The 25,812-nt window shown below is 38.9% G+C and overlaps 1 protein-coding gene across 7 annotated transcripts; it reads left to right on the top strand.

Moving 5' to 3' along the window:
• The first annotated feature begins 621 nt into the window (after positions 1-621).
• Positions 622-25,467, top strand: SAXO6 (stabilizer of axonemal microtubules 6). Of its 7 annotated transcripts, none has more exons than XM_020786076.3 (15): positions 622-812; positions 3,961-4,075; positions 6,250-6,611; positions 7,930-8,064; positions 9,018-9,197; positions 11,099-11,211; positions 11,719-11,818; positions 15,413-15,451; positions 15,815-15,990; positions 17,706-17,993; positions 19,552-19,694; positions 19,804-19,937; positions 21,116-21,353; positions 22,050-22,118; positions 23,866-25,467. In XM_020786076.3, exons 1-15 carry the CDS (start codon positions 795-797, stop codon positions 23,979-23,981), a joined length of 2,226 nt encoding a protein of 741 aa, XP_020641735.3. In that variant the 5' UTR covers positions 622-794; the 3' UTR covers positions 23,982-25,467. The 7 variants fall into 7 exon arrangements, with proteins under 7 accessions (XP_020641735.3, XP_078233035.1, XP_078233036.1 ...); XM_078376909.1 differs by having other exon boundaries at positions 23,836-25,467; XM_078376911.1 differs by lacking the exon at positions 622-812 and adding an exon at positions 934-1,076 and having other exon boundaries at positions 23,836-25,467.
• The last annotated feature ends 345 nt before the right edge of the window (positions 25,468-25,812 follow it).

Raw genomic sequence — 25,812 nt, 5'->3', positions numbered from 1 at the left:
TTAGATTTATTTATATTACATTGTTCATGTTGCGTGACCTACTTAGGTGGGAAGTAAAGGAGAGGGAGGGAGAAAGAAGGCGCCCCACTATTATATTTTTTGCCCAGAACCTTGAGTCGGGTCCTGATCTCAGCATGATGAACATTGTCATCCCCCACCCAATAATTTAATTTTTACAACAGCCCTGTGAGGTAGGCTAAGTCAAGAGGCAGCGACTAGCCAAGGTCGTCCCTAGCCTTGTGGGCGAGAGATTTGAATCTGAGTGCCAACGAGGGCTCTTGCAGCTGTTGCGACGCCACCCACCACAAGAAATGAATGGGATTTAAAGTAATCCGTGCACAAGGAGCGGGGAAGAGACGTCTCTTTCTCTCTCTCTCTCTTCTGACTGGCCGCCCAGGATTCAAGACCGAAGCCAGACGCTCCGGCTAACCTCTCCAAGGTAATTATACCAAGAGCAACTGGGGGAGAACAAAAAGGAATGAACAGGACCTTCCTCCTCCCGCCTCCATCCGTCTTTCGGGTTTCCCTCCTTCAGGAGGAAAGCAGCAGCGGGGGGGAGGAGGGAGATCAAGAGAAGCGGCATCGCAGGCTCTGATTGGTTGGCTCTTCGCGCAGGCGCCTGAGGCGACGAAGCGAACCCATCAGGCCTTTGGAAGCGGGATAGACTTTGTCAAGGAGACCGGACTGTTTACGGCTACCGCGTCTTCCTTCTCCTTTGTATACCCGCCCCTACATCCCCACCCCGTAACCGTTCAGAAGTCCCTTCTTGCTCCGTTCCAGCCAGGCGAGAAATCATGCCTGTGCGCTGGAAGGTGAGACCGCCGCCGCTTCCACCGCCTTTTCCTTCCCTGAAGGCTTCCTCGGTCTCGCCTGCTAGGAGAGGCTTCTGATTGGAACGAGCGTTCCATTTCTGACTCCCTCACCCCCCCTCTATGGGGTATTTGGTACTGCCTGCTGCGCCCTCAGCAGTTTCGAGGGGAGCGCCCATTGTAGCTCCCGCGGGGTTCCAGTTCCATGCCAGATAACCAATCGGGGCCGGGCAACCAGCTGTCACTCATGCCCTCTGCCCGAGACAGGTTTGGAGGCTGGGAGGTGCTGGGCGGGCCTCGGAAGTGGGTGAGGTGGCCCCGTTTTTCCCGAGCCGTCACTCAATTGGGATGTGGGTACCACTTGGAGTAAACTGACACGGGAAGGATTGGAAAGCGGGTGAATGTTAGGACTGCCATTCCCCCCCTCCCCCTTTTAAGGCTCCAGTGTCTGTAATAGAGCTCCGTGCCAGGCAGAAATCCAACAGGTAATATCCCACCTGGAATGGGTGTGGAATAAATTAACAGTGAAAACTTCCCCTATTCAGTTTATGTCTCATGTAGTGTTGAAAGGCATTGGAGCGTCCCAGGAAAGCAATGGCACTGCTTTGTTGTTATGGGCTCTCACATACCTTCGGAGTTAGGGCAACCCTATATTGCCACATTGGCCTATCATTAACAGCCTTGCTCAGGTCTTGCACAGCCAAGGTTGTGGTTTCCTTTATTGAGTCAAGCTATCTCACGTTCAGTCTTTCTCTTTTCCTAATTCCTTCCACTTGTTCTAGTCCAATTGTCTCTTCCCATCAATCTTGTCTTCTGATGAACCTATTGTCTGAAATACAATAGGTTCAGTTTAGGCATTTTAGCTTCTAGTGACAATTCAGGTTTGATTTGATCTAGTGTCTACATGTATGTTTGGAAGTCTGGTACTGTATTTGTAAATATCTCATCCGACACTACATTTCAAATGAAATGACTTTCCCCGTCAGTTTTCTTTATTGTCTAGCTTTCCTGTGTGTTTTGTAATCAGGAATACCATTGACCTTGGCCTTGGTTTCCAGGATACATATCCTTTTCTTTTACAGCCAACCTTTAGAGACTCAGGGCGCCATCAACATTAGTGGCAGGGAGAAAGTTCAGGTGGGCTAGTCAGCCTCTCAGTCTTTTTGTGATTTCTTGGCTGCATTATCTGTTTTAATAGATGACTGGATCAAGATATAGTAAACCTTTACCAGTTCTTTTTCTTCACTGCAGCATTAAAGTTATGTAATTCTTCTATACTCATGAGTTTTGTCTTAGTGTTCAACTGCAGTCCTGCTTTAGAACTTCCTTCTTTCACTTTCATCAGAAATTGTTTTAAGTCATTGCTGCTTTCTGCCAGAAACATGGTATCATTGAGATATCCTAAATTATTGATACTTTAATCCAGTTTTTCATATGACATCTGCACATAGATTGAATAGATAGGGAATACTGTTGAAATAGTATATTGCTCTATAGAACTTTCAGCATCTTTAAGATTGAAATTTCCTTTTGATTTCTGGGATCCTATGGAAGAAATCTCTTATTTTTCCCTCTTTTTGTTGTCCTCTGTTAGTGCATGAAGATTATTATCATAGTTTTCTTTGTCCTTACGTGCACATAACTGAAAAGTTGCATTTAGTATTTTGACTCTATTTCTGTTGCCATTTACTTCTGTCATAAACAATTGCAAGCGTTTCATCACATATCCATTTAGGCCTTTTTTCAGTTGATTGCAGGAAGTCTTTTTCATTGTTTCCTGATAATATTTCTAGTTTAATTATTTATGTTGATTAAATTTCGTAAACCAATGCAAAGCAAAGCGTGCTGCTTATATACTGCTCCATAGCACTTAAAACACTATATGGGTGGTTTACAATTTAGTTATGTAGGCTTCATCCCCACCCAAGTGAGCTGTGTACTCCTTTTATTGATCTTGGAAGGTTGGAAGGCTAGGTCAACCTTAAGCTGACTATGTAAGCCCGTTGGGATCAAACTCAGGTTGTGAACAAAGTCTTTGACTGCAGTACTGTACTTCACTTTAACCACTGCTATGAGGCTCCTTACAAAAGCAACTCTATTCTTTATATGGTGTTCACATTCTTCAGGAATGTTACTTAATGCTGGCACTAAATTTTAGGACCTAGAAAAAATGTATCTGCATGGGTTCCCCCCCCCCCCATATTATTTTGTAATTACTATGGCTTTCAAAGGGGAAAATATATTTGTTTGTTTCCTAAAACAATCCGATGAGAATTGAGTGTGCATGTTGGGCTGTAGAAGCCATACAAAATTGAGAGGAGGATCAGAGTGGAAAGTGTGAGAAGTGCCTTATCTATACTCCAGTTAGTGAAATATTCTGGAGTTGCATTCCTGTTTGAAAGTAGGGTCACACTTCAAAATGTTGCTTCAGAGGGCTGACTACATTGACAAATAATACAGAAAGTGATCCTGGATTGGGACAGTCAGATTTCATCATTTTCTGTTGACTATGTGACATACAAATCAGTGCACATTGTTGGCATATTTGCAAAGGCAGTGTTGCTAAGAGAAGGCTACCCCACTGACAGTTCAGTATACTCTTTTACAGTCCAGATAAATCAAAGGTTGCTATTTGCATTACAAAAAAGGGACTACATTTACTTGAAGGAATGTGTGGAGTGAGGACAAAGCCTACCCCTTCCCCCATGCAGAGCAACCTGTTCATCAATAAAGAGATGCATTCTATAGTTCAGTGGTTTAGCTATCTGGGGTTGGGGGTTCAGTTCCCCACTATGCCTTTCTGACAGGGAGTGGACTCTGATGTTCCATAGGGTCATATATATTTTTGTTTTCCTTTTAAAGTCCAGACACCAGAGATAATAATGGAGCTTCTGGCATAATATGTATTTTGCCCTGAGTAGTATCTGTAAAATGTTTTTTGTACATATAGCTCCATTGATATTTTTAAAATGATTTTGTTTGCAGCAGAAGGATTGCTATTTAAACAGAACAAAAGCAAGAATGAGTGAATAGTGTTTGAAATCGGAAAGAAAAAAAATTACAGTCTCAGAGTCATGGTGAAGTTAGAGCCCATTGGGAACTTTGTCGAAGTGTAGCATCAATCACTTTTTCACATTTTGTCTTGCTCTAGGGATTGAGTGAGTACAAAAGGAACTTCAAATGGAGGAAACCAGATCAGTCTCGGCTTTGTAGTCCTATGCTTGATCAGAAATGCCAATGGGCTGGACTTCGATCTGATGAGCTTGGTGAGCCAAACTGATTCTTTTGTCATTTTCAGACACTGCACTGTTTTCAGAAGGAGTCATTATAGTTACCTCTTTTTAAGCATTAATTGTACAGGGTAAGTAATACAAATTGGATCACATAACGGAGGAGAGTCCAGGGGGCTAAATGCAATGTTAACCTCAGCTTTAGTCTCATTTCTTTTTTCATAGTTGTGGTGCATGTGTTGTTACCACAGTGTTGTCGAATATAACTATACAGTATTACTTGGCTGGAAAAAAAACTTTCTGAAGACGTGAAGGAAAGTTCAGAATCACATAGAATAATAGAAAAGCAAAGTTGGAAGGGGCCTACAAGGCCATCAAGTCCAACCCCCTGCTCAATGCAGGAATACAATCAAGGCATATCTGCCAGGTGATTGTCTAAATTTTTCTTGAATGCCTCCAGTGTTGGAGCACTCACCAACTCCCGAAGTAACTGGATCCACTGTTGTACTGCTTAGGAAGTTAGGAAGTTTTTCCTGATATTCATCCGAAATCTGGCTTCCTTTAACTTGAGCCCATTGTTGCGTGTCCTGCACTCTGGAATGATCTTAGAATGAAGCTTAGAATGATGAAACTTAGAATGAAATGAAAAGGTATATTGACATAAAAAATGATACAGTGATGGAAATGAAATGACAAGCAGAAATGTGAAAGTGATACAACCTAAGTTAATTGATTTTCAGATAGTAATTTTTATCATGGCGTGAATGATATCTATGACCACTTCCAAAGTGTAATCTGTTATGGCTAAGCTTGATAACTCTTGTTACATATTGATTCCTAAAATCTAGAAAGTTCTTAATAAAAATTAAACACTTGGTCAGCTTATTAAATTATCACTTTATTAGAGTCGTTGCTGCTTTATGCTGTGATGTGTGTAAGTATGTTGTGTCAGTGTGAGTTTTAATAAGATTACAGTGGTGCCTCGCTTAACGATGTTAATTGGTTCCAAAAAACACATTGCTATGGGGAAACATCGTTAAGCGAAACACGTTTTCCCATAGAGATGCATTGAAAACCGGTTAATCCGTTCCAATAGGCACGGATTGCCGTCCTTAAGCGAAAAAACCCATAGGAAACATCGTTAAGCGATACAATGTTTCCTCCATTGGAATGCATTGAAGCCTATTCAGTGCATTTCACTGGTTTTGCGATGTCCATTTTTGCAAATGTAAGTGTGTCTTAAAAGGTTCAAAAACTGTTTTAAATGCTCGGAATTGTTAGTGAACCTTCTAAAACGGGTGCAAACTTAACTTGGCTTTGATCTGACTTTTCGTTAATTTTTGCTGAATTTTTCCCCCCAACAACTTTTGACAGCTGTCAAAATTTGACAACTCCATGCTTTCCTATGGGGGAGAAAAAAATTCACAAAAAAATTAACGAAGACTTAGAACGAAGCCAAACTAGGTTTGCACAGGTTTTGCAAGGTGCTCTAACGAATCCAAGCATTTAAAACAGTTTCTGAGTCTTCGTTAATTTATTGTGAATTTTTTTCTCCCCCATAGGAAACAATGGAGCTGTCAAAAGTTGGGCTCCATTGTTTCCTATGGGGGAGGAAAAAATTCACAAAAAATTAATGAAAAGTCAGCAACTGTTTTAAATGCTTGGGTTCATTAGAGCACCTTCTAAATCGTGTGCAAACTTAGTTTGGCTTTGTTCTGAGTCTTCGTTAATTTTTTGTGATTTTTCTTCTCCCCCATAGGAAAGCATGGAGCTGTCAAATTTTGTGGGGCATCCTTGTTGTGGGGCAATGTAGGGCATCCTTGTTGGTTCCAAACATTCTCTTCTCCACATCTGGCTAGGATTTGAAAAGTGTGGGAACATGTAGGATACATTGTGAGCAACCACAATTCATAATATTGTACAGCATCATAATTGATTGCATGGCATGTCTGTCAAGACATTGGCCATGGGTTCCAATTTTATATAGTCTGAGCCAACATGAGATATCATTAACTTTGGTCATAAACTAGCATGTTTTTGAACTTTGAATTAATATTTATTTTTAGGAGTATTTCTTAATTTACGTAAAGAAATGCTATTCTATACCTTTCTGCACTGTACGTGATTAGTACTAGAAAGAACAAAATGTCTGGTGAATCAGAAGCCCCTAATATTTGAGATACATTGATTTGATTTTGCATGTTTTACAGGAATCTCAAGAGAACCCAAGTTTATTTCCAAAAGAAGAGTGCCGTATTATAGTACACAGGTTTCAAAGTCCTTTGAGTGGAATGGGGCAAATGATTTGGAGAAAGACACATCATCAGAATTTGAAGCCCACCAACCTATGGAGTTGCACCTGAAAGACAGGAAAGATTATGTAAATCAAGAAAAAATTAAAACTCCAGATGCACCCAGGCTTTCTGAAAAACTACAGCTGGATTCCACAGGTTCTAGATGTGAAACAGCTATAGGTCTTGAAAAAAGTAAACAATCACCACATAAAACTTCAGGGCATGAAAACAGAACATTAGGATCTGCTGGAAAGGACTCCGAAAAAATAAGCAACGGGGTAGGGAATTACTACAAATTGTCTTATTTTGATGATTCAAGCAAAGACTGAGACTCTAGAAAATAAGCTGTCAAAACTGTTGATCTGCAATTTTAGAAATCCTTTTTCATTGTAATGCAGTATTATGATCTGCCAAGGTAGTTGTTATAGTAATATTAAACCTTGTGGAAGAGCTTTGACTTTCTTGTTACCCAATTTGGAAAAGACAGAGAGTCCTTAGCTGCTGCCGCCAGCTAAGGTGGTTTGATTATTAATTAGGGACAAGGCAAGCACAAGAGCCTGGGAGGTACAGGATAGAAGAAGCAGAAGGCTGGGAAAGGAGAAGACAGTGAAGTTTACAGTAGAAATGCTGGAAGACTGAATGGGCTGGTTAAGTTGGTCTTCTCCTCCAAAGGGAGGAATGAGAGAATGAAAATAATAGTACAGTTTTGTACACACCTACTGATAAATTAATGCCATGCAGTTCAATAGGTCTTACTCTTAGGTCAGCTGATACAGATAGGATTGTAGCAAAAAACAGGAAAAAAGAGATATATGTTGGGTAAGGCACCATAAAGGAGACTGAAGTTTGCATATTGATTTTGAAATAGTGAACTTATTACCATTCTTCAGGTTACAGTCGTGCCCCGCTTAACGATTACCCCGTATAACGATGAATCCGCTTCACAACGATGTTTTTGCAATCACAATTGTGATTGCAAAATGATGTTTTAAATGGTTTTTTTCCGCTTTACGAAGATCAGTTCCCTGCTTCGGGAACCGATTCTTCGCATTACGATGATCAGAACAGCTAATCGTCGGGTTTTCAAAATGGCCGACAGGTGCTCAAAATGGCTCCCCGCTTTGTTTTTGGACGGATTCCTTGCTCTACAGGCACCGAAAATGGCCGCCCCTATGGAGGATCTTCGCTGGACGGTGAGTTTTTCAGCCCATTGGAACGCATTGAACGGTTTTCAGTGTGTTTCAATGGGCTTTTTTATTTCACTTTACGACGTTTTCGCTCTACAGCGATTTCACTGGAACGAATTAATGTCGTTAAGCGAGGCACCACTGTATTTTGCATTCATGTTGCACAAACTATTTCTGGATCAAACTTTTACTTTCATTTTACATACATGCAAATGTTACTATTGATACTTAAGGGAACAGAATGTAGCTAAAAATGTGTAAATTCTAGAGATAATTATAGAATGTATATTTTTCCTTCATCAGCTTGATCCAAGTAAATTTTCTTGCAAATTTTAAGCAGACCATTTAAAGTTCAGGATTAGTAGATGCAAATATATCTTCCCAAACTCATTGTCAGTATTTATGGCAGCTTAACAGAGTACTGCGGAGGAGAGCAGGCATGAATATTTCACGATCAAGCAGCTTCCCCAGAAGTTCTGAGTATCAAAGGCAATTTGTTTGGAAAACCCCTCAAAAGCTGTCACCAGTAATTGCAGCAGACCAGGTAAATGTATTCTCGAAGGCTTTCACGGCTTGGATCTGATGGTTTTTGTAGGTTTTTCAGACTGTTTGTTCTGAAGGTTTTTCTTCCTAACGTTTAACCAATCTCTGTGGCCGGCATCTTCAGAGGACAGGGGTTAGAACACAGACACAGTTCTAACTCCTCTCCTCCAGAACATGGCCAAACTGCCTGAAAAACTTAGAACAGACCAGGTAAACTTCAGGGGATTTCAAAATTATTATAATTTATTTAAATGTGGCCTCTTCCTATACATGTTTAATTAAAAGCAAGTTGCCTAACTCAGTTCAGTGGGTCTTTCTTCTTAGTATGTTCGCATATTTATCCATGGAGTCTTCAGAAATTAATTTTGTTAATTACAAGTGCAGTCCTGTGGAGTTTTATGTGAAAGGAAGTCCAACTCTGCTCAGTGGAATTTACTCCCTAGTAAGACTGTATGGGGTTACATAGCTGATGCATTAAATGAGTGTTACACTGCTGGTATATTATAAGAACGTCTGGCTATAGCTCAGGGGTTTGGGCGTATGGCCGTGGAGCCAGAGGTTGGGAGTTCAGTTCTCCACTGTCTGTGCTTCCTTGACATGGGCTGGACTCAGTGATCCATAGGGTCCCTTCAAGCTTTGCAGTTCTAAGGTTGTCATCATCATCATTATCATCATCATCATATGAAAAAGATGCTTTATGGCTCTGTTTATATTTTGTGAAGTGTAATCCATAGAAATAAAATTTGCTTTTTCGTAGGCATAGCTTGTGTTTACTAAGCTAAATCAGTCCTGTAATAAATGAGGAAGGTGTTTCTTGGAACTGGAGACTTTTCAATTCAATGGAAACATGTGGCATGATGTAGAAAAGTTAAGCAGTATTAAGTCCCACTGATTTCAGTGGGAAATTTGATCAAGCACTGGGAGTTGCATTAATATATTTTTTTGGAAATAAAGTTTATTCACAGTTCAAGTCCATCCATTCCTCCATTTAAATCTCCTGTCATTATTCCTGAAACTGAATATGAAAGGAGTTTCAAAGCATCACCCCCTATGAAAGAGCTAAAACAGCTGAACTGTTTGGAAGAGGGAGAAAGCCCTGAATCTGAACCTGCTGAAATCTCCTTTCGTGAAAAGGTATTCTGGTGTTTTATTTAACTGTTTTGTAAAAGTTCATGTACTATTTTTAGAATATTTTTTAAAAATGCCACTTCAGATGTTTAGACTGAGTCACTTCAGATTCTCTGCTTGGTTGATGTGATATATGGGAGAAAACGATATTGAAAAACCCAAATACAGTGGTGCCCCGCATAGCGATGATAATCCGTGCAGCAAAAATCGTCGCTATACGGATTCGTCACTATGCAAAAATTAAAAGCCCATAGGAATGCATTAAAACCTGTTTAGCGAGGAATCCGGGCGAAAACACAGCGGGCGGCCATTTTTTTTACTCGGCGGCCATTTTGCAACCGCTGATCAGCTGTTGGGAAATCATCGTTATGCGAAAATCGGTAAGCGAAACAGCTTACCGATCATCGCAAAGCGATTTTTCCCATTAGAAACATCACAATGTTGCTATGCGGATTCGTCGTTAAACTGGGCACCCATTATGCAAGGCACCACTGTAATATAGAGGCCTAGATCTAGCATTGTGCTGGTGCTGCAGTAGCAGTGAAACGGGAACTCTTCTCCTTCCTCTGTAGCCCTTGGTACTGCCCGAGAGCCATTTCTGATTTTTCTAACCCTCCAGAGTGTGGCTGGAAATCTATTGGGTACTAATGTAAAGCCCTGCAGGAGCAGTAACAGGATTATACTTCTTGCACAAACATTGCCCTTGCACAAGCAGAGATCACTTATTAGGGATAGCCAAGTAATGCCTGTGCAGAGAGGTCCTAGATGCATCCTTGCAGAAGAACCATATGGTCAATGTGTGAGCGGGTTTCTCTGAACAGGATCCTGGCCCAGGTTTTAAGGATGCACAGAAACCTGCAGTAGGAGGGTAATCTGCCAAAGCAGTTCTATCGCTAATGGCTCTCCCTGAATCTAGGCTAGAGTTTTTGAATTACACAGCATGGATTGTATTAATTATTTCACTGATGCCTTAGGTCTTGAGGTGTGTCATCATGGCCACAACTACACTCACAGAAAGGACTTCACAGTGACTTTGATCATTTCATATTCCAGCCACTGCTGGTGGGAGACTTCTCTTCCCCTCTGTGAACAGCTCTGAGGTTGGGGCTCATCACGCTGTGAAGCTGGAGCTGCTGGAATTGCCGCCGAGGCAAGAACAGTGTCATTGCCTGGCCAGTGTTGTATAGACTTCCTAGTCTCCTCAACAGTGCTGGCTGACAACATTGTTTTTGCTGTGATGGATGGTTCCAATGTCTCCTTTTTCCCCTTCATGGCAAGCAGATGAGACTGCCGTGATCACAGCACTGTTGGTATGGGTGGGAAGCCCCCAACACTGAACAACCTGTGCGTGGGACACTGCCCCACATCCTACTTAAATGCAAGGATGTGAGAAACAGCTGACTTCACATCTTCCCCCCCCCCCAAATAACCCAGAGTTAAAAAAAACCTCTTACTGTTGGTCATCTGAAATATGTAGTTCCTGCCCTTGTCCCTTCTTTGTAAAAATATCAAACCCCAAACAAATGTGTTTGGGCATTATTATTATTAACATAATTAATTTCAAAAATCCCTTCAAACCTTACGAAGAGAGTTTAACTGTAATTTGATACGGTGTCAAACTAGGCATCATAGTAACACATCAAAGTCAGATGCCATTGTTTTAAAAAGGTTTGCGACTGATTTGGCATGATTCATGAGTGGAGAAATTGTTAACAACTATCATACAATGCAGATGTGAGTGAATGTATAAATTTATAAAGCTAAGAGTGAAGAGGAGGGAATGGAAAAAAGAGCTCTTAAGTTAACCATTGTTTGTTTATTCTACATATGGAATGTAAAACCATGGTTTCATATGTTATGTCACTCAAACTTCCTTTTTTGAAAATGTTCTGTTATTTTTGCCCCAGAACAAGAAATTGGAAGCAATTTCAAAGATGACAGAAGATCCAGCAAAGCAAACCAAATTAGAAACAAAGCAGAAACAAAAAAATAAGTCATCTTGTTTACATAGAAGCTCTAAGTGAGTGTAATACATCTTAGAATGTAATATGTCAAGGTATTTGGTTCTCACTGTGTTTTGAAACTGTGTATATAAAACATGTCCCCACTGTTAACTGGCATTAGTATCATGGCTGTATTTTCTTTGAGTAAAATCAGTTCTAGAAATGTGTTCAGGAAGTATTTGGCAACTTGGTATCTTCTTCACCTAAATGCTTCCACCTGCTTACTTATTGTTCTGAGATCGCTTAAGTCACCTGTGAATCTTAGATTTGAACTAGGGATTTCCTGATTCATAATCCAGACCCTTAGCAGCTAGGTTGCACCATCTCAACATCAGAAGCCAAAGCAGTGGTAAAAGCTAAAGTTGTGTTGTTGGTTCCAAGGAGATATATTGCCTTACCAAAGTTCTATGGGTTTGGTGGGTTTACTTTAGTTAGAACTAACAGCTGGATTTAGGTCAAAATCTGTCTGTTAAGTGCTGAGGAATAGTTCTCTTTCCATGTTATGCCAATTTTTTTTCCTTTAGGAAGATGAGCACAGAATATAGATCGAATTTCTTGTCTCCAGCTCAGTACATCTACAGAGATGGAGCGTGGTTGCGTATCAGGAAAAATATGTCTGATCAAGTGAGTAAGTGTTTAAAGATTTCCAGCAATACTAATTTAAAAGTTGTAATATGCTGAGCTACTTGAGGGGGAAGGTTGGTCTTTGTAATTTTTATTCAGTTCTCTTTTGTTCCTCCTGTATGAGAGAAAAATAATAAAAAAAGTTTTTTAAAAAATTTATTTATTATAAAATTCCCAATAAAAGAACAACAGTTCAGTAAGTCATTTGTGTCTTCAGTCTGAATTAAATGTGATCTTGGCATCATATGTTACTTGGAGTCACTTCTGTAGGTTTCTACAATTGGTTCTGATAGATGGTAGAAGGATATCCTATGTGAAAAGTTCCCAAAGTTGTGCCATAATGATGGTTCTGTTTTTGTTATCTCAAACTTTGATGGTTCTGGAAGTTTTTATTTGCCAGTCGTGATTGTAATAATGCTGTGGAATAGGTAGTTCATTTACCATTACAGGTTGTGCAGATAACCTTGTGTTTCCATGAAATCCATTCCGCAGTTCAGTAGGCTTAACTGTGCATATGTGTGCATATTTCCAGCCCCCCCATGGGCAAGGGTGTACCAAAGAGCCCTGCCAGAATTGACTTGACAGTGCAGGATCATTGGATCACATCCAGAACTCTGTTTATTACAGTGATGGCCAAGCTACAGTGTGGTTGTAGAATCTTCCTTCAGCCCTCTCCTGAGTCCTTCCGTTCACGCTTGTTTCTGGCACACTTAATCCGTCCACATGTCATCGGCACTTGTTCTCTCAGCCTCAAGTTCAATTTGTTCCCTTGAAATTTAGTCTTCCTTCATCCTATCCACTCAGTTATATTGTCCTGTCAAGGTGCCCAGGGAGCCTGATGCTCCCTCTTGCGCCTGCAGGGATTGCTCCGGTTGGCAGAGTCTCTGAAACTGTTGCTTACACTTCCAACTGTGTAGTTGGGTTGGGATGGGTTACTTACTGTCAGCAACTTACCGATGAGACCCACCTTGGGCTCTTCCTCCTCCATGGCTAGTAGGCAGCCTTGTCCTCAGGCAGCCTCCCCATGGTAACCTTCTGGTTCAAGGACCTGCCTCACTTAGTTGGCTCTTGCTAAAAATGTTTGGCTTCCAGGGTGCCAGCTTTTCTGATGCATCAACCCACTCTTGCTCATAGTCCTCCCACCATTTCCTCCCTTTCCTGCCCCAGGCCACATCGCTTCAGTTTCCCCCACTCAAGGTGGTGGAACTGCTGCTTTCTGCTTGTTCCGAGGGGTGGCATCAGCCCCTGCTGGCTGTGGGATATTTGATTTCTGTGGGTAAGGCCCCACTGGGTTGGGCTTTCTTCTCTCTGCTGGTGTCACCATGAGACAGCAGCTCCCCTCTCTAGGACTGTCCATGTTTGTTGTGGAGGATGCGGAGATCAGCCTGTCCTCCTACCTTGGTGGTTCCCAACTCACAGTATGAGACATATCAACATGAGCATACAGGAAAGGAATTGATACAGACTAAAAGAAGATGGAAAAATATGTGGGGTTTTTTCTCCCAACATTGAATAAAATTATTCTCTCTCTCTCTCTCTCTCTCTCTCTCTCTCTCTCTCTGTCTGTCTGTCTCTGTGTGTGTGTGTGTGTGTAGTGGAAATTTCACTCTGAATAGCATTGCCAGTGTTTAATCTCCCTATCCCCAAATTACTTAATGAGATAATAACTGAGCCACTGCCCAAAATATTTTTGTAAGAATGTGAGCGTGTACGGTTACAGTAAAGTCATTGCAGCAGCTGTTTGAAGACAAGTTGTATCAAAGACTATACTGTAATGTGTAGTTTTTTCCTCCTTTAGTTGTATTAGTTTACATTAAATTTCACTTCTGAAAGAATAATGTGGGACAATTCACAGTGGGAGTTTCTTGCTGGGAAAAATGCTATGCTATATTTGATTGTAGAAATCTGGAGGGGGTGTCTTTGTGCCTGTTACATAATTCATTACAGGATTTCTTAATATTCATTTCCTCCTCCTGAGGCATCCTGTTGCTCTTACGGTGTATTATTCTGCTAGATTTTATTGGTTTTTAGTATTAATTTCCATATGGAAAACAATAACTTTACAATAACATATGATCTTAAAGTTGCTGATTTCCAAACATTGATTGATTGATTGATTGATTGATTGATTGATTGATTGATTGACAGTGCTCCTTATTTTCCTATGGTGATAATGTGATTTGATTGTGTCATCATAGGTCATGAAGGTATTTCAGTGCAGGTTTTGTTATCCAGTACACTTCTCAGACTTACAAAATGAACTAGAAATATTTATTCATGACTGGCACTCCCAAGCCAACTACACCAGAGCACAGGTTGCTCTCCTCTGAAGATGCCCATGGCCACAGAGACTGGCGAAACGTCAGGAAGAACAACCTTCAGAACATGGCCAAAGAGCCCAAAAAACCCAGAACAACAACTAGAAATATTACCTAGAGGTTTTCAGACCAATGAGAAAAGCTCTTGTCTTTGTACACCTTTCATAGGAAGGGAGTCTTTTTGCTTACTTATAACTACAGGAGATTCAGGAAACAGCTGCCCCAATCTGATTGACAAGCAGCCCCCATTTGAATATAAAATACTATACTGGCTTTGCTGTTCATTTAAAATATGTAGGATCTCAAATTCCTCAATAGCTCAGGCCTAGTGATACATTGAATCTAGAATAGTATTTAGAGGAAATTGTGTGGTGAATTTTACTCAGTTGAGCCACCTATTTTTTACTTGCTTTACATCTCTCACTACTAGACACATTCAGCTTGTATGTGTAGTTTTGTGTCACTATCAAAATGTGTGCTGCCCTTCAGTTATACACATGCACAGTCATTCTCTCCTGTTGGAGAGAATGGGGCAGCCTCTACTTGCACCCCTTACCAGGCAAGATATCAAGGAAGTATTGATATCCTAAGCAGTCATGAATAAATGCCACGGTGCTTTTGATGCTCTGATAACTGGAATCCTTGCTTTGTGTGAATTTCAAGTGCCTTTCCCCTTCTTTTTTTGCTATGTAAATAAAAACTACTAGTAATTTTATTCACTGAACTACATAAAGATAATATTTTTAGTATCCCATTTTAAAAACTTGTTTGGATTGATAAATGTGTTTAAGTTACTAAGATTCCAATTTACCATTTGTGAAGTTGCTTGCAGTAATAAAAGAGCCCAGGCTATTGCCTATAAATGAGAGCTATTATCATACCTTGCTTTATCTGATTATTAAAATGCTAATAACAGTTTAAATGCTTGAGTGTTATAGAGAGTAGTGCTTTGGATATTAAGATGTTATAATTATTTGTTCTTGAGCATTCATTAGGCATACAAAAAATGGCTATGTGTAAGACCTTAATCCTGCAAAATGTCAGGATGGTTATTCAAAATGAATGATCCAAATAGGGCTTTTTAGGGATGATATGACAAGACAAAAGAAGACTGTCTTACATTTTTGTTGTCTGAACTCTAGGAGGCAGGATAACACAACAATCCCAACAGAATGAACTGAATCGTTTTAGGCTTTGACTAAAATATACTGTAGGTAGTGTCACTATTACTAAACGAACAAATAAATAATATGTGTTTCTATATTCCTCTCCTTAGGGTTCTCAATACACTCTAAATACCATGTGGTATATGGAGGTTGGTTGCATTTCTGTTTTTCTTGCTTACAGCAAAAATACAGTTTATGACCCTTAAAAGAGAAATGCAATGTAGTACTAAGCATAGCCATTGCACTTTGTGTACATGCTGAATAATTTATTGACAACTGTGCTTCAACTTCATTGCTTTAAACGCATGCTTTCCCTTAAAATGCTGCATCTGCACTATTTCCCTGTAGCATATTCATATCACTCTGTAATAATACTGGTGCTATGACTGATTCACTGTCTGTGAAGTGTTGTTCTGTGCTGTTGATTGTGTCTGCTAACTGGCAAACAATTCTTAAAAATATTTTTAAAAAGGAAAAACAACCCTGCCTCTTTATGAAATCTTGATACCCAGGTGAAAGAACTTCGAGAAAAAGCAGAAGCTTATAGGCAAAGAATACAAGGAACTCACTTCTCCAGAGATCATTTAAACCAGATACTGTCAGAGAACAATAAACTGTGGGATTTGTCTTCACATTCCAGTACAGAGGAAACTATCAGCAGCAGTGTCAGAGCTCTGGATCTTGCAGGGTAAGGGATTCTGTGCAGAAGAAGAAAAACCTGTAACATGTTGCCTTTAGACATGAAACATCTATGGCACTAGTTTAGCTTGATTTGTAGTAGAGACTTGTAATAGTTTGATTGCATGGCTTCAAGTAGTGGTCTTAATTTCAACCTGTTTCCAGAAAAAAAGTGTGCTGAAAAGATCAGCTTTGGCAAGAAACTCTTCCTTTTGGCTCCTGTAGCAGTAGAGGTGAATCAAGGATCCCTGTAGTATGAGAGTCTATATCTGTTGAATTTTGTATTATTATTATTGCATTTAAAAGGGTAAACTTGTTGTGATTCCTTGCAGAGTCTGCAGAGTCACATGAAAGAATCCAGTACATCAGAGGGTCTTATGGAACCTTAGAGACTAACAAGTTCTATTGGGCATAAGCTTTCATGACCTGCAGCCCACATCATCAGAGCATCTCATGTACTGAGCTGTAGCCCCCCAAAACTTACACCAAATGAAACTTGTAGGTCTTTGAGATGACAGAACTCTCTGGTCAAAATCCTTTTGCATAACTGCACAAATGGCATAATTTTTGGAGGCAAATTGTCCCAAGTTAAGAAATCACCAAAGACATTATCAGCACAGTAACAGTATATGATTCAGTGTGCAATTGATAATGTGCAATTCATGATTTCTTAACTTGCGGAAAATTCACTTCCAAAAGCTACACTGTGCTCTGCAGCATAACTATATAAGAGGATTTATACTTCTTTGTTGCTTTTGTTTTAGTAGCTTAATATAGCCCCTTCCCCTCCTGAAGAGTCCAATACATGTTTATTTAGACATAAGGTTATATGGCACCACAGAAAACTAGGATTGCAACCTGTTCATCTGAGTAGAATATAAATGGTCAACATCACTACATTGCATTTGAACAGTGCACATACAGTTTGTACAGGCTGCTCTGCTTTCTTTTCTGCAAGGAAACATGCTGCATGGAGTAAGTGAGGAAAATATCAGTGGAACATTCCTACAGAGATTCTCAACTCCATTAGCTTATATTCTAGGACGTGTTTCTCACTGTGGGGTTAAATAGGAAGCCATCTTCTTTTGCCCTGCAACCCTCTGGACTGTATGTAATTTTAATTTTGTACTTTGGTACCATTTCCCCGAAAATAATATCTAACCTGAAAATAAGCCCTAGTATGATTTTTCAGGATGCTCGTAATATAAGCCCTACCCCAAAATAAGCCCCAGATAAATGAAACCCCGCCTTCCGCCATTGTGCAGCAACCAAAAGAAGGTGACATGACTGTATTTGAATACTTGTAGATTGTTATACATGAAAAAAATAAAACATCCCCTGAAAATAAGCCCTAATGCGTTTTTTGGAACAAAAATTAATATGAGACCCTGTCTTATTTTTGGGGAAACACAGTATATACACAAAACCTGTAATTCTAAGGAATGCTGTTGTTTTTAGACCTGCTAATTGTGTTTTTCCAAGCCCAGAGTTCCTTTGGTTGCATAGTTGTTTGTTTGGCAACTAGATAAAGACTGCAGTTTTACAGATATAACAAATTGATTACAAGCAGAATTATGAATAGATGTTTTTGAAGTATAAATCTGTCAAATTTGATTTCACATAGATGCTGTTAGCCATAAGTCAGTGTTGAATCAGTATGCTTCTGGTTATGCTGATAAAGGAAAATCCTGAGTTTAACTGACTGCTTGTTTCATCTTTATATAGGGTGCCTGATAAAGAGCTCTCTCAGGATCCTAAATTCTTGCTGCAATCAGAATTGTCAAAGGAGCTGCAGCAGAGCAGCACTGAGAAATTGGGCATGTCAGATGCTGCCACTGTTCCAGCCAAACGTCGTCTTGTTTGGGGTGAATCGGGCAATGATGAGAAATTGGAAAATCAGTCAGGGGCATTACGGGAAGAAGAAGAAGAAGAAAATGAAAAAAAGCAAGAAAAAGAAGAAGCTCAAGAATTGGAAGAGAGTAATAAAGATATCACTAAAGATGACAAGCACAGGCAAATATTTAAAATTCTTTTTCTTTTCAAATCTATGCTGCCATCCAATTATGATAGTTATGTAAAATATCTGTTAAGTAGGGCAATGCTAGTTTGCTTACGTAGTGGGGAAAACTGATTAACTGACATAAGAGAGGTTAGAATTGACTATGTTGCATACTTTGATCTAGAATTTGTTACTAATTGGCCACAGGAACATTTCCAGACAGAGCTATTCATTCAGAAACTGCCAGTTGGCTCTAATTTCCAATCCTGATTTGTAAAGCTTACGTAAACTGAAGTTTTCCAGTTTGGATGTAATAATGAAGAGTGAGGTGCTGAAAACTAGGAAGGTACTCATCAAACAGAGCATGAGGAGTGATGGGGGAGGAGAGCGTTTGGACAAGACTTAGATCATATAGTTTAGGAAAGACTGATGTCCTCTCGGTATTTTGAATAGCTTTTACCAGCCCCAGCCAGCCTGGACAATAGTTGGGAATTATGAGAGTTGTAGCCTAGGTAGTGCTAATCCTGAGGAAAGGCTTAAACATATCAGGGAAGAATGAGTAGCCCTCTCCTTGCATACCTTTGCTGAGACCAATTTAATTTATGTGCTGATATTTTGATAAGAGGAAGTTGCACTGTAGACCATGCTGAAGATCCCTATTTTAATTTTAATTTCTTGTGGTCTTTAATTGGACATAGGGAAGTGTCTGGAAAATGACTGAAGATACACATTTTTGAACTGTGGAAATAAGATATGGTTTTGAGACATGTCTGGAAAAACTCTTCAGAGCATATTTAATACAAAGGAATACTGTATATGACTTTGCCCTAGTCAGAAAACCATTAGCTTCAGTCCTCCCCCCCTCCCAAATGCTCTAGCTATCTTCTTTTCCTGACCTAACAATTTTTTTCCCTTGCTGGTCTTTTCTCTCCCTCCATTCCAGTATATATTAACTCCAGTACTCATTTCTACATGTGTCTGTCCCATATTTAGAAGTTGGGAGACTGATTTCACAATTTCATTAATCCAGTTGTTAGAGTAAAAGCAATATTTTCAGATGATATGATTTGTAAGATTTGTCTGAGTCACAACATATTATAAACTAGATTCTTCTTCTGATACCTGCTTATTTTCATTAAAGTAATTAAAAAAGGTCAGTGGATAACTAATTATTATTAGAGGCCGGAGTGTCCTCTACAAATATTCTATAGTGAACGTGAAGAAGTGATTATGATCTTAGTGGAAGCAGTGAATAATTTCTGCAAGTTGTCTGCTAATAATTTAGTTTGAACAATTAAGGCAGTTTTGTCTTTTAGAATAAGGGTATTTATGAGATTAAAAGTGCAAAATTCCAAAATAGTCCCCTTGGAATAATTGTAGACCAAAACTTCATAAAATTCAAGATGTAACTGGAAAATATTTAGAAAGATCTATTGTGATTTTTATTCTGCCTTTTATCTTCTTTCTGAAGCAGCTAAAATATAATGTTCTAATGTGAAAGCTGCTTAGATAGTAACTGAAAATTGTTATTTTTGCTATGCAAGTATTCGTATTCTGTTCCATTCGTTTTAGGGAAAATGTGAACCATGTCAATGGAAATGTGTCAAATTCTGCTTCAGTATCCTCCAGAGAAGTTGGCAGGCTTCCTACTCCACAGTTAAGAGCACTTGGTGGAGCCCAAAGAACACATCATGACCTAACAACACCAGCTACTGGTAAAAATAATTTCCTAGATGCTTAGGAAAATAATCTCAAAAATGAAAAGAATAAGAATAATTTACATCCTGGAAAGTTACGAGTAACACATCTGTATTACTTATTTAGGAGGCGCTGTTTTAGTATCTCCTCCAAAAACGAAGTCTTTATCCTCACTGCAAATGAGAAAAGACTCTCCAGGGAAGCACGCCATGGCAAATAATCAAATTTCAAAGGAAGATTTGAAAAGAAAATCTAACAGGGTAAGACATAACAGGTCTAAGGAAATGGGCGTAAAGATCTTGAGATACTTCTTTTTTTAATATGCCAACTGTTTATTATGTGTTGTTCTTTTAGTGTTATTTTCTGATGAGATTAAAGAAATTACATTTTACCAGACAGACACAGAAGTAGCTCTGCATAACTCCCGTTTTATATTTCTGTTTGTGCATCAGAGTTAAGACACCAAACAGAGAACTTGTAAGAAAATAGTGTGTTTATGAGAAGTCCCATATTTCCACCAGATGTATGCCACTCTGTAAAAATTGACGGAAGTATAGTAAAACTTTGGGGAAAGGGAAAGAGAAATCAAAGGGAGAATGTAGGAAAATATACCTGGTGATGACTGAGCATGCTCACTGACCATGGAATATTGAGTTAAAAATCCAGGGTATAAAGGGGGAATGAAGTAGAGCACATTTTGTTATAAATTGCTCTGTTGTTATTATGGAACTTCAGTATGCATTATTTGAAGAGGATGAGGTGAAAGGAATACAAGAGAGGGCTTACCACAGATTTATGCTCCAAAAGTAAAAAAGATACAGCATTTTAAAGATAAACAGATTTTATTGGGATTATACCTTCATCAGCCACAATCCACTGCATCAGATGCATCTGATGAAGAGGGCTGCAGTTCATGAATCTTAAATGAAATTTGTAAGTCTTTAATGTGCAACAAGTTTCATTGTTTTTTGCTGCAACAGATAAACATGGCTACTACCCCCTGGAAAATTGTGCTCCAGAGCAATGTAGTTGTGCCATATACTCTATAATATGCAAGTTATTGCAGGATTTCAGAAGTTTCTCTGTAAGAGACCAGGTGCCACTACTTCGCTTAAACTGGATAGAGGGAAAAGCCTCCACTTCCTATTTTGTGAGAAAATCCCAAATTAGGGGGGAAAAACAAAGACATAAAGTAGCCATGTTCACTTATATAAACTGACAAAGCTATGTTGATGTAGTCATATATGAAAATGATAATCGTAATCTGACTTTCATTTGTAATTATCTTATCTGCTAGTTTGAAAAGGGCCTGTGGAACATTTCCAAGGAAGAAGATACTATACTGTGAATAGTGCTGGCACAGCATTGTTCAGGGTAATGCTGCACATAGGAAAATTCATTATATCATGGCATTTCCCTTTTTCTTTTTACTTTCCAGGATGAAGGCGATGCTGTATCACTAGATCCTTTGCCCACTGCTGAGCTGAAAACTTTGGACCATTTGCCTCTGAGGAAAGAGCAGCAGACAAGCCCACGTGCTTCTGATATAAAAATCCCTTCAGAACAAGCACCTGTCGTCCCTGGGTATAAGTCAGCTAAAAACCCTGCAGTATCTTATTGGAGTCCATCATGCCGCATTAAAGGAAGTCTGAAGGACCCCGAGTTTCAGCATAATGGTTAGTTTGCTCTGTGCTCTATATAACCTTTGCTCTTTCTTCTTCGATAAGGGCACAGTGGCCAGAATCCTATTGGTAAGGTTTGCATAACTTGGCATAACTAATTGCAGCTGGTTGACAAAATGCCAGGGTACTCCTTGGTTGCACACAGGGATGTCACCAACTCCTTGTCATTTAGCTGCAATTAGCTATGACAAGTTATGCAAGTCTTACATCAACATCAATAAGATACTGCTGGCCATTTTATTTGAAGGAATATTAAACTCTTCTCCCTTCTGATGATAGTACCAATTAATACATTAATTATGTTGGATCTCTGCTGTGAAAAGCACCTCTTATTAGCCCATAATTGGGGGGGGGGGCACAGAAACCGCTTGCTTAGTCTTGCAGAAGTTTGCAGTTAGATCTGGGATTGAGTCAGTGACAGATCCTTGATCTGGAGGTGGCAGCTTCCCTTTTAAATAATCCATCCTGAGAATATTTTACAATAAATGTAATCTTCTACAGTATTAATATTGAGAGAAGAGAAGGAGATTCACTCATGAAGGAATCCAGTGTTAGGATCAAAATTAAATGCAAATATGTTCCATTTAATTTTGAGCTAATATGTCTAAGTAAAATGCTAAATTGCTTTCCTGCTAGAAAATAACCATTTTTGGACTGGTGAAATGCAAGAATTCATGCTGTTTCTTTTAGGCAATGTTGTAAGTCCCAGTAGGAGCTGGCTGCAGTTACCACTTCAGGAGAGAAACTACCATGATGAAGGTATTTCTTTTTTCCTTTCTCAGTGTTCAATATAATCATTTGGGTTTGACAGATGAAGGTTGAAAGGCTACATGAAAGAGGGAAACATGAAGAAGTACAAAATATTTGTTTAACTCTCTTTTGCTAATATGGAATTATTTGTGTTTTAGAGGCTGTCTTTTAGTAATCAACGAAAGAACACCCATACACACAAAAGAGCCTTTTTTGTTGTTTTGGTTGATTGTTAAAGCGATAAAGGTCCATCCCTGTCTTACGTCTTATGGACATGTCCACAAAAGCTCACATTCAAAATATATATATAAAAGTTAGTTTTTAAGGAGCCACCACATTTTTTACCATTTATTTTTATTTTGTTTTCACCTATAATGCTTGCACACACTAACACTTAACTGGGGCTTATTTTTGGGGTAGGGCTTATATTACGAGCATCCTGAAAAATCATACTAGGGCTTATTTTCAGGGTAGGCCTTGTTTTCAGGGAAACAGGGTAATATTGTTATTAAATATGAATACTGAGGCACACAGTGTACCATGACACTCACAGAGAAAGGGAAGTTTGACAGTCTTTATGTATACCTCACTGGTGCGTAGAAGATACACAAAATAAGTTATAATCCCCCAGCAACTGCTGAAGCTAGGAAGTGGGTGAGATTGCTCAGTAAAGCAACTATAAATGCTTAAATCATTTTAAATCACCAGGTTTTCAACACTGCTCTGTAGTCTCTGTAGCCATATCGTTTTCCTTTCAAGTACTGTATTTTGTCTTGAGATTTTGCTACAATGTTCTTGTTTGCACTTAACCAAATGTAGCAAGCTCTTGTAATGTATGACGAAGAACTATACTGTAGAAACACTGAATTTTGATAAAAATGAATTAAAGTGGAACTGCACAATATGCATATATACGGTGTATAGATAAATGTAGGATTACTTGTTTTTCAGTATATGCAGCCGATCAATCACATTGTAACCAGGGCATATAGTTTGCTGAGCAGAACACTCAGAGAGCTCACTAGAAACAATATGCGTAACCCTGAGCAGCGTTCCAGAAAATGTTGAGACATACTTCTGGGCTCATACTGTTAGCTGGAATCAACAGGCTACAAGTCTGTTCCCTGTATGTTGTGGTTACATTTTATCTCCTTTGCAGTTTTGTACTGCATGTGAGCTAGATGTGTTCAGCTGAATAGCTGTGTGTGTATTAACTCTCCGTTATAATTATAAATAAAAAAGGCCTTACAGTGCTTTTATATTTGTGATGAAGAACATTCTTTGGGGACAGAAATGCTTGGTTGTGTTCTTTACAAGTAAAATGAAATAGTTTTAGTTTCAATACTGATTGTTCTTAAAAAACAAAGTTGGATTAAGTACTGTATTTCCAGGAAGCCATTGTACAGATATACCTTGTATGTAACAGTCCATTGAAAATGGTCTTTAAATCCTGGTTTCAGCATCTATCTACTGTCCTAATTAAATTTTCAGTGTCTGACATACAAGTTTGTGGATATATTATTCTGACTGTTACTACTGAATTTCAGCCACAGTGCAGCTAGACTAGCCCACTAAATCAATGGAACCTACATACTTGTGAACTCACCAAATCCCCACTGATTTAATGGGCCTACTGTATTTGCGACTTCCGACTGGATTTCAAACAATGTGACATTGTTATTTAGGAAATCTGGAAGCATATTTTGGCTTTGTTTCATTTTAACAGCTCATAGAGTTGTTCCTGTTACATTTACAGATGAGGACGACCAATTATCCCAGCTGTCTGCTCGTTCTGCAGCATCGAGTTCCCTTGCATCCCAAGTTCTAGAACGAGCCCAGAGGAGAAAAGAGAACTTCTGGGGCAAAATGTGATTGCATTCTACTGTTTTTGTAAATAATTTTATACTTTGATGTTTCAGTAGCAATCTTTGAATATTATTTGGCACTCTCATTTGCATCTACCGACTTTATAGACAGGTGATACCATAGGATATGGTGGTGTTTGCTCCTTTGTTATCAGATGGGAGCTGGGGATGGACAGTGTGTCTTACACATGAGAGCTCTACCTCATGATGTTTCAAAATCATTCAAAACATGTTTTTAGCTATAGCATAAAATGTTTCTATTTAAGATACAATTTAGGAGATTTTAAAAGACTCAGTGACAGTATAATAGGGAACATGTTCATCTTTTTCACCATCACAAGTAGGTTAACGAGAGGCAATCAACAATAATTTAAAGGTAAGGTGAAGTTGGATAGATATGGATTGCCTGCATTTATCATTACTTCCTTAATCTCTGCAGATTATTACTCTGGCTATTTTCTTAGCATTCACTAAACTAAACAATTATTCATCCCACCCAGGATATTCACATGACTCTTCTACATTCCTTACACATTGCTTTTAGTCTTTTTTGCCACAATACCGCCTTAGCATTTCCTAAAATCTATCCAAGTATTTGCAGGTGCTCTAAGAGGAGACTTTCTTCTTAGCCAAGTTTGTTCAGGTTCCAAAAATAATGACATTGACGTCCTCCCATGATGATTGTGTCTCAGGGATGCTAAATTGTTTCAGGTTTCCTTTATGAATTTACAACCATGTTGAATTTATTCACAAGCTGTGAATGACCTGACACCACAGCAGCCTGTTTAGTTGTTAGACTCTCTACTTTGGCCTTGTTCCCAATTTACAATTCAGAGTTATTTTCACTCCCCTTCATTCTTTACTACTAAAATGTCCCAAGTTAAATATCAGTCCAGTGTACTCCAGGTGTGAATATTTAAAGGACTTTGGTGGAGTGGAGCACATGAGCAGCCTATGAATGTTATGCCTATGCATTTCACATTTCACAGAATAATATATTGTTATAGATAATCTGTTCTGTTGTGTTGAAATCACAGTTGAAGATACCTTCAGGTTGTGTCCATGTCATCACTGTTAGCCTTGTTAGAAATATCTGTACTGATAGCAAGATCACTGTTAATCTTATGTCTATATTATGTTACCATAACCATACTTCTTCTGAAGACTCCCATATTTTGAGAGGACAGAGTTCCAATAATGGATTGTTATATCTATGTTTCATTTTAATTCTCTTTCTTGATTTACTATTTCTGTTAATGTAAAATGTTTTTAAAATCAAGATTGAATTTTCATTTGTGATGAATGCTGAAGAGATTGTTCTTTCCTCCTGCTGTTCCCCCCCCACAACACTGCAATACGAACTGAGAGTGATTTGTAAAGAAGCCATTTTTATATACCGTATTTTTAAATGTTAGAGTTGTCTGTTAAAAGAACTCCTGAGTTGTATATGTGTGTTAAAATAAAAAACAAGTTCTGTTTTTGTGTAGAACAAATCCTTCATTAGAAATAGTAGTTTTGATTAGCAAATGGTGAATTTGCCTTATTTTCTATGTCACTTCCATAGTTTCATCCATATTTCAGTCCACATCTAAATTTGCGTGTGTATTTTTTTGCAGTATGTATTTAGATTTTGTTTTGCCTCACAATAAGAACTTACATGTTCATTGTGATATGTTTAAATTACCAAAATTGCATTGTGAGAGCTAGAGAAATAACTGATCTTGAGGGATGGCTATGTTCTGATCCACCAATTACAGTAATGTGAAAAGAAAGTAAACTCTCTTTTGATTTTATGGTTTTATGTATCAGGATATGATAAAAATCATCTCGTTAGCAGG

Source organism: Pogona vitticeps, chromosome 5, assembly GCF_051106095.1.
Source record: "Pogona vitticeps strain Pit_001003342236 chromosome 5, PviZW2.1, whole genome shotgun sequence".
In the NCBI taxonomy this organism is placed as follows: Eukaryota; Metazoa; Chordata; class Lepidosauria; order Squamata; family Agamidae; genus Pogona; species Pogona vitticeps.
Note: the sequence above shows the minus strand (reverse complement) of the source record. Positions and strands in the feature narration are given on the sequence as shown.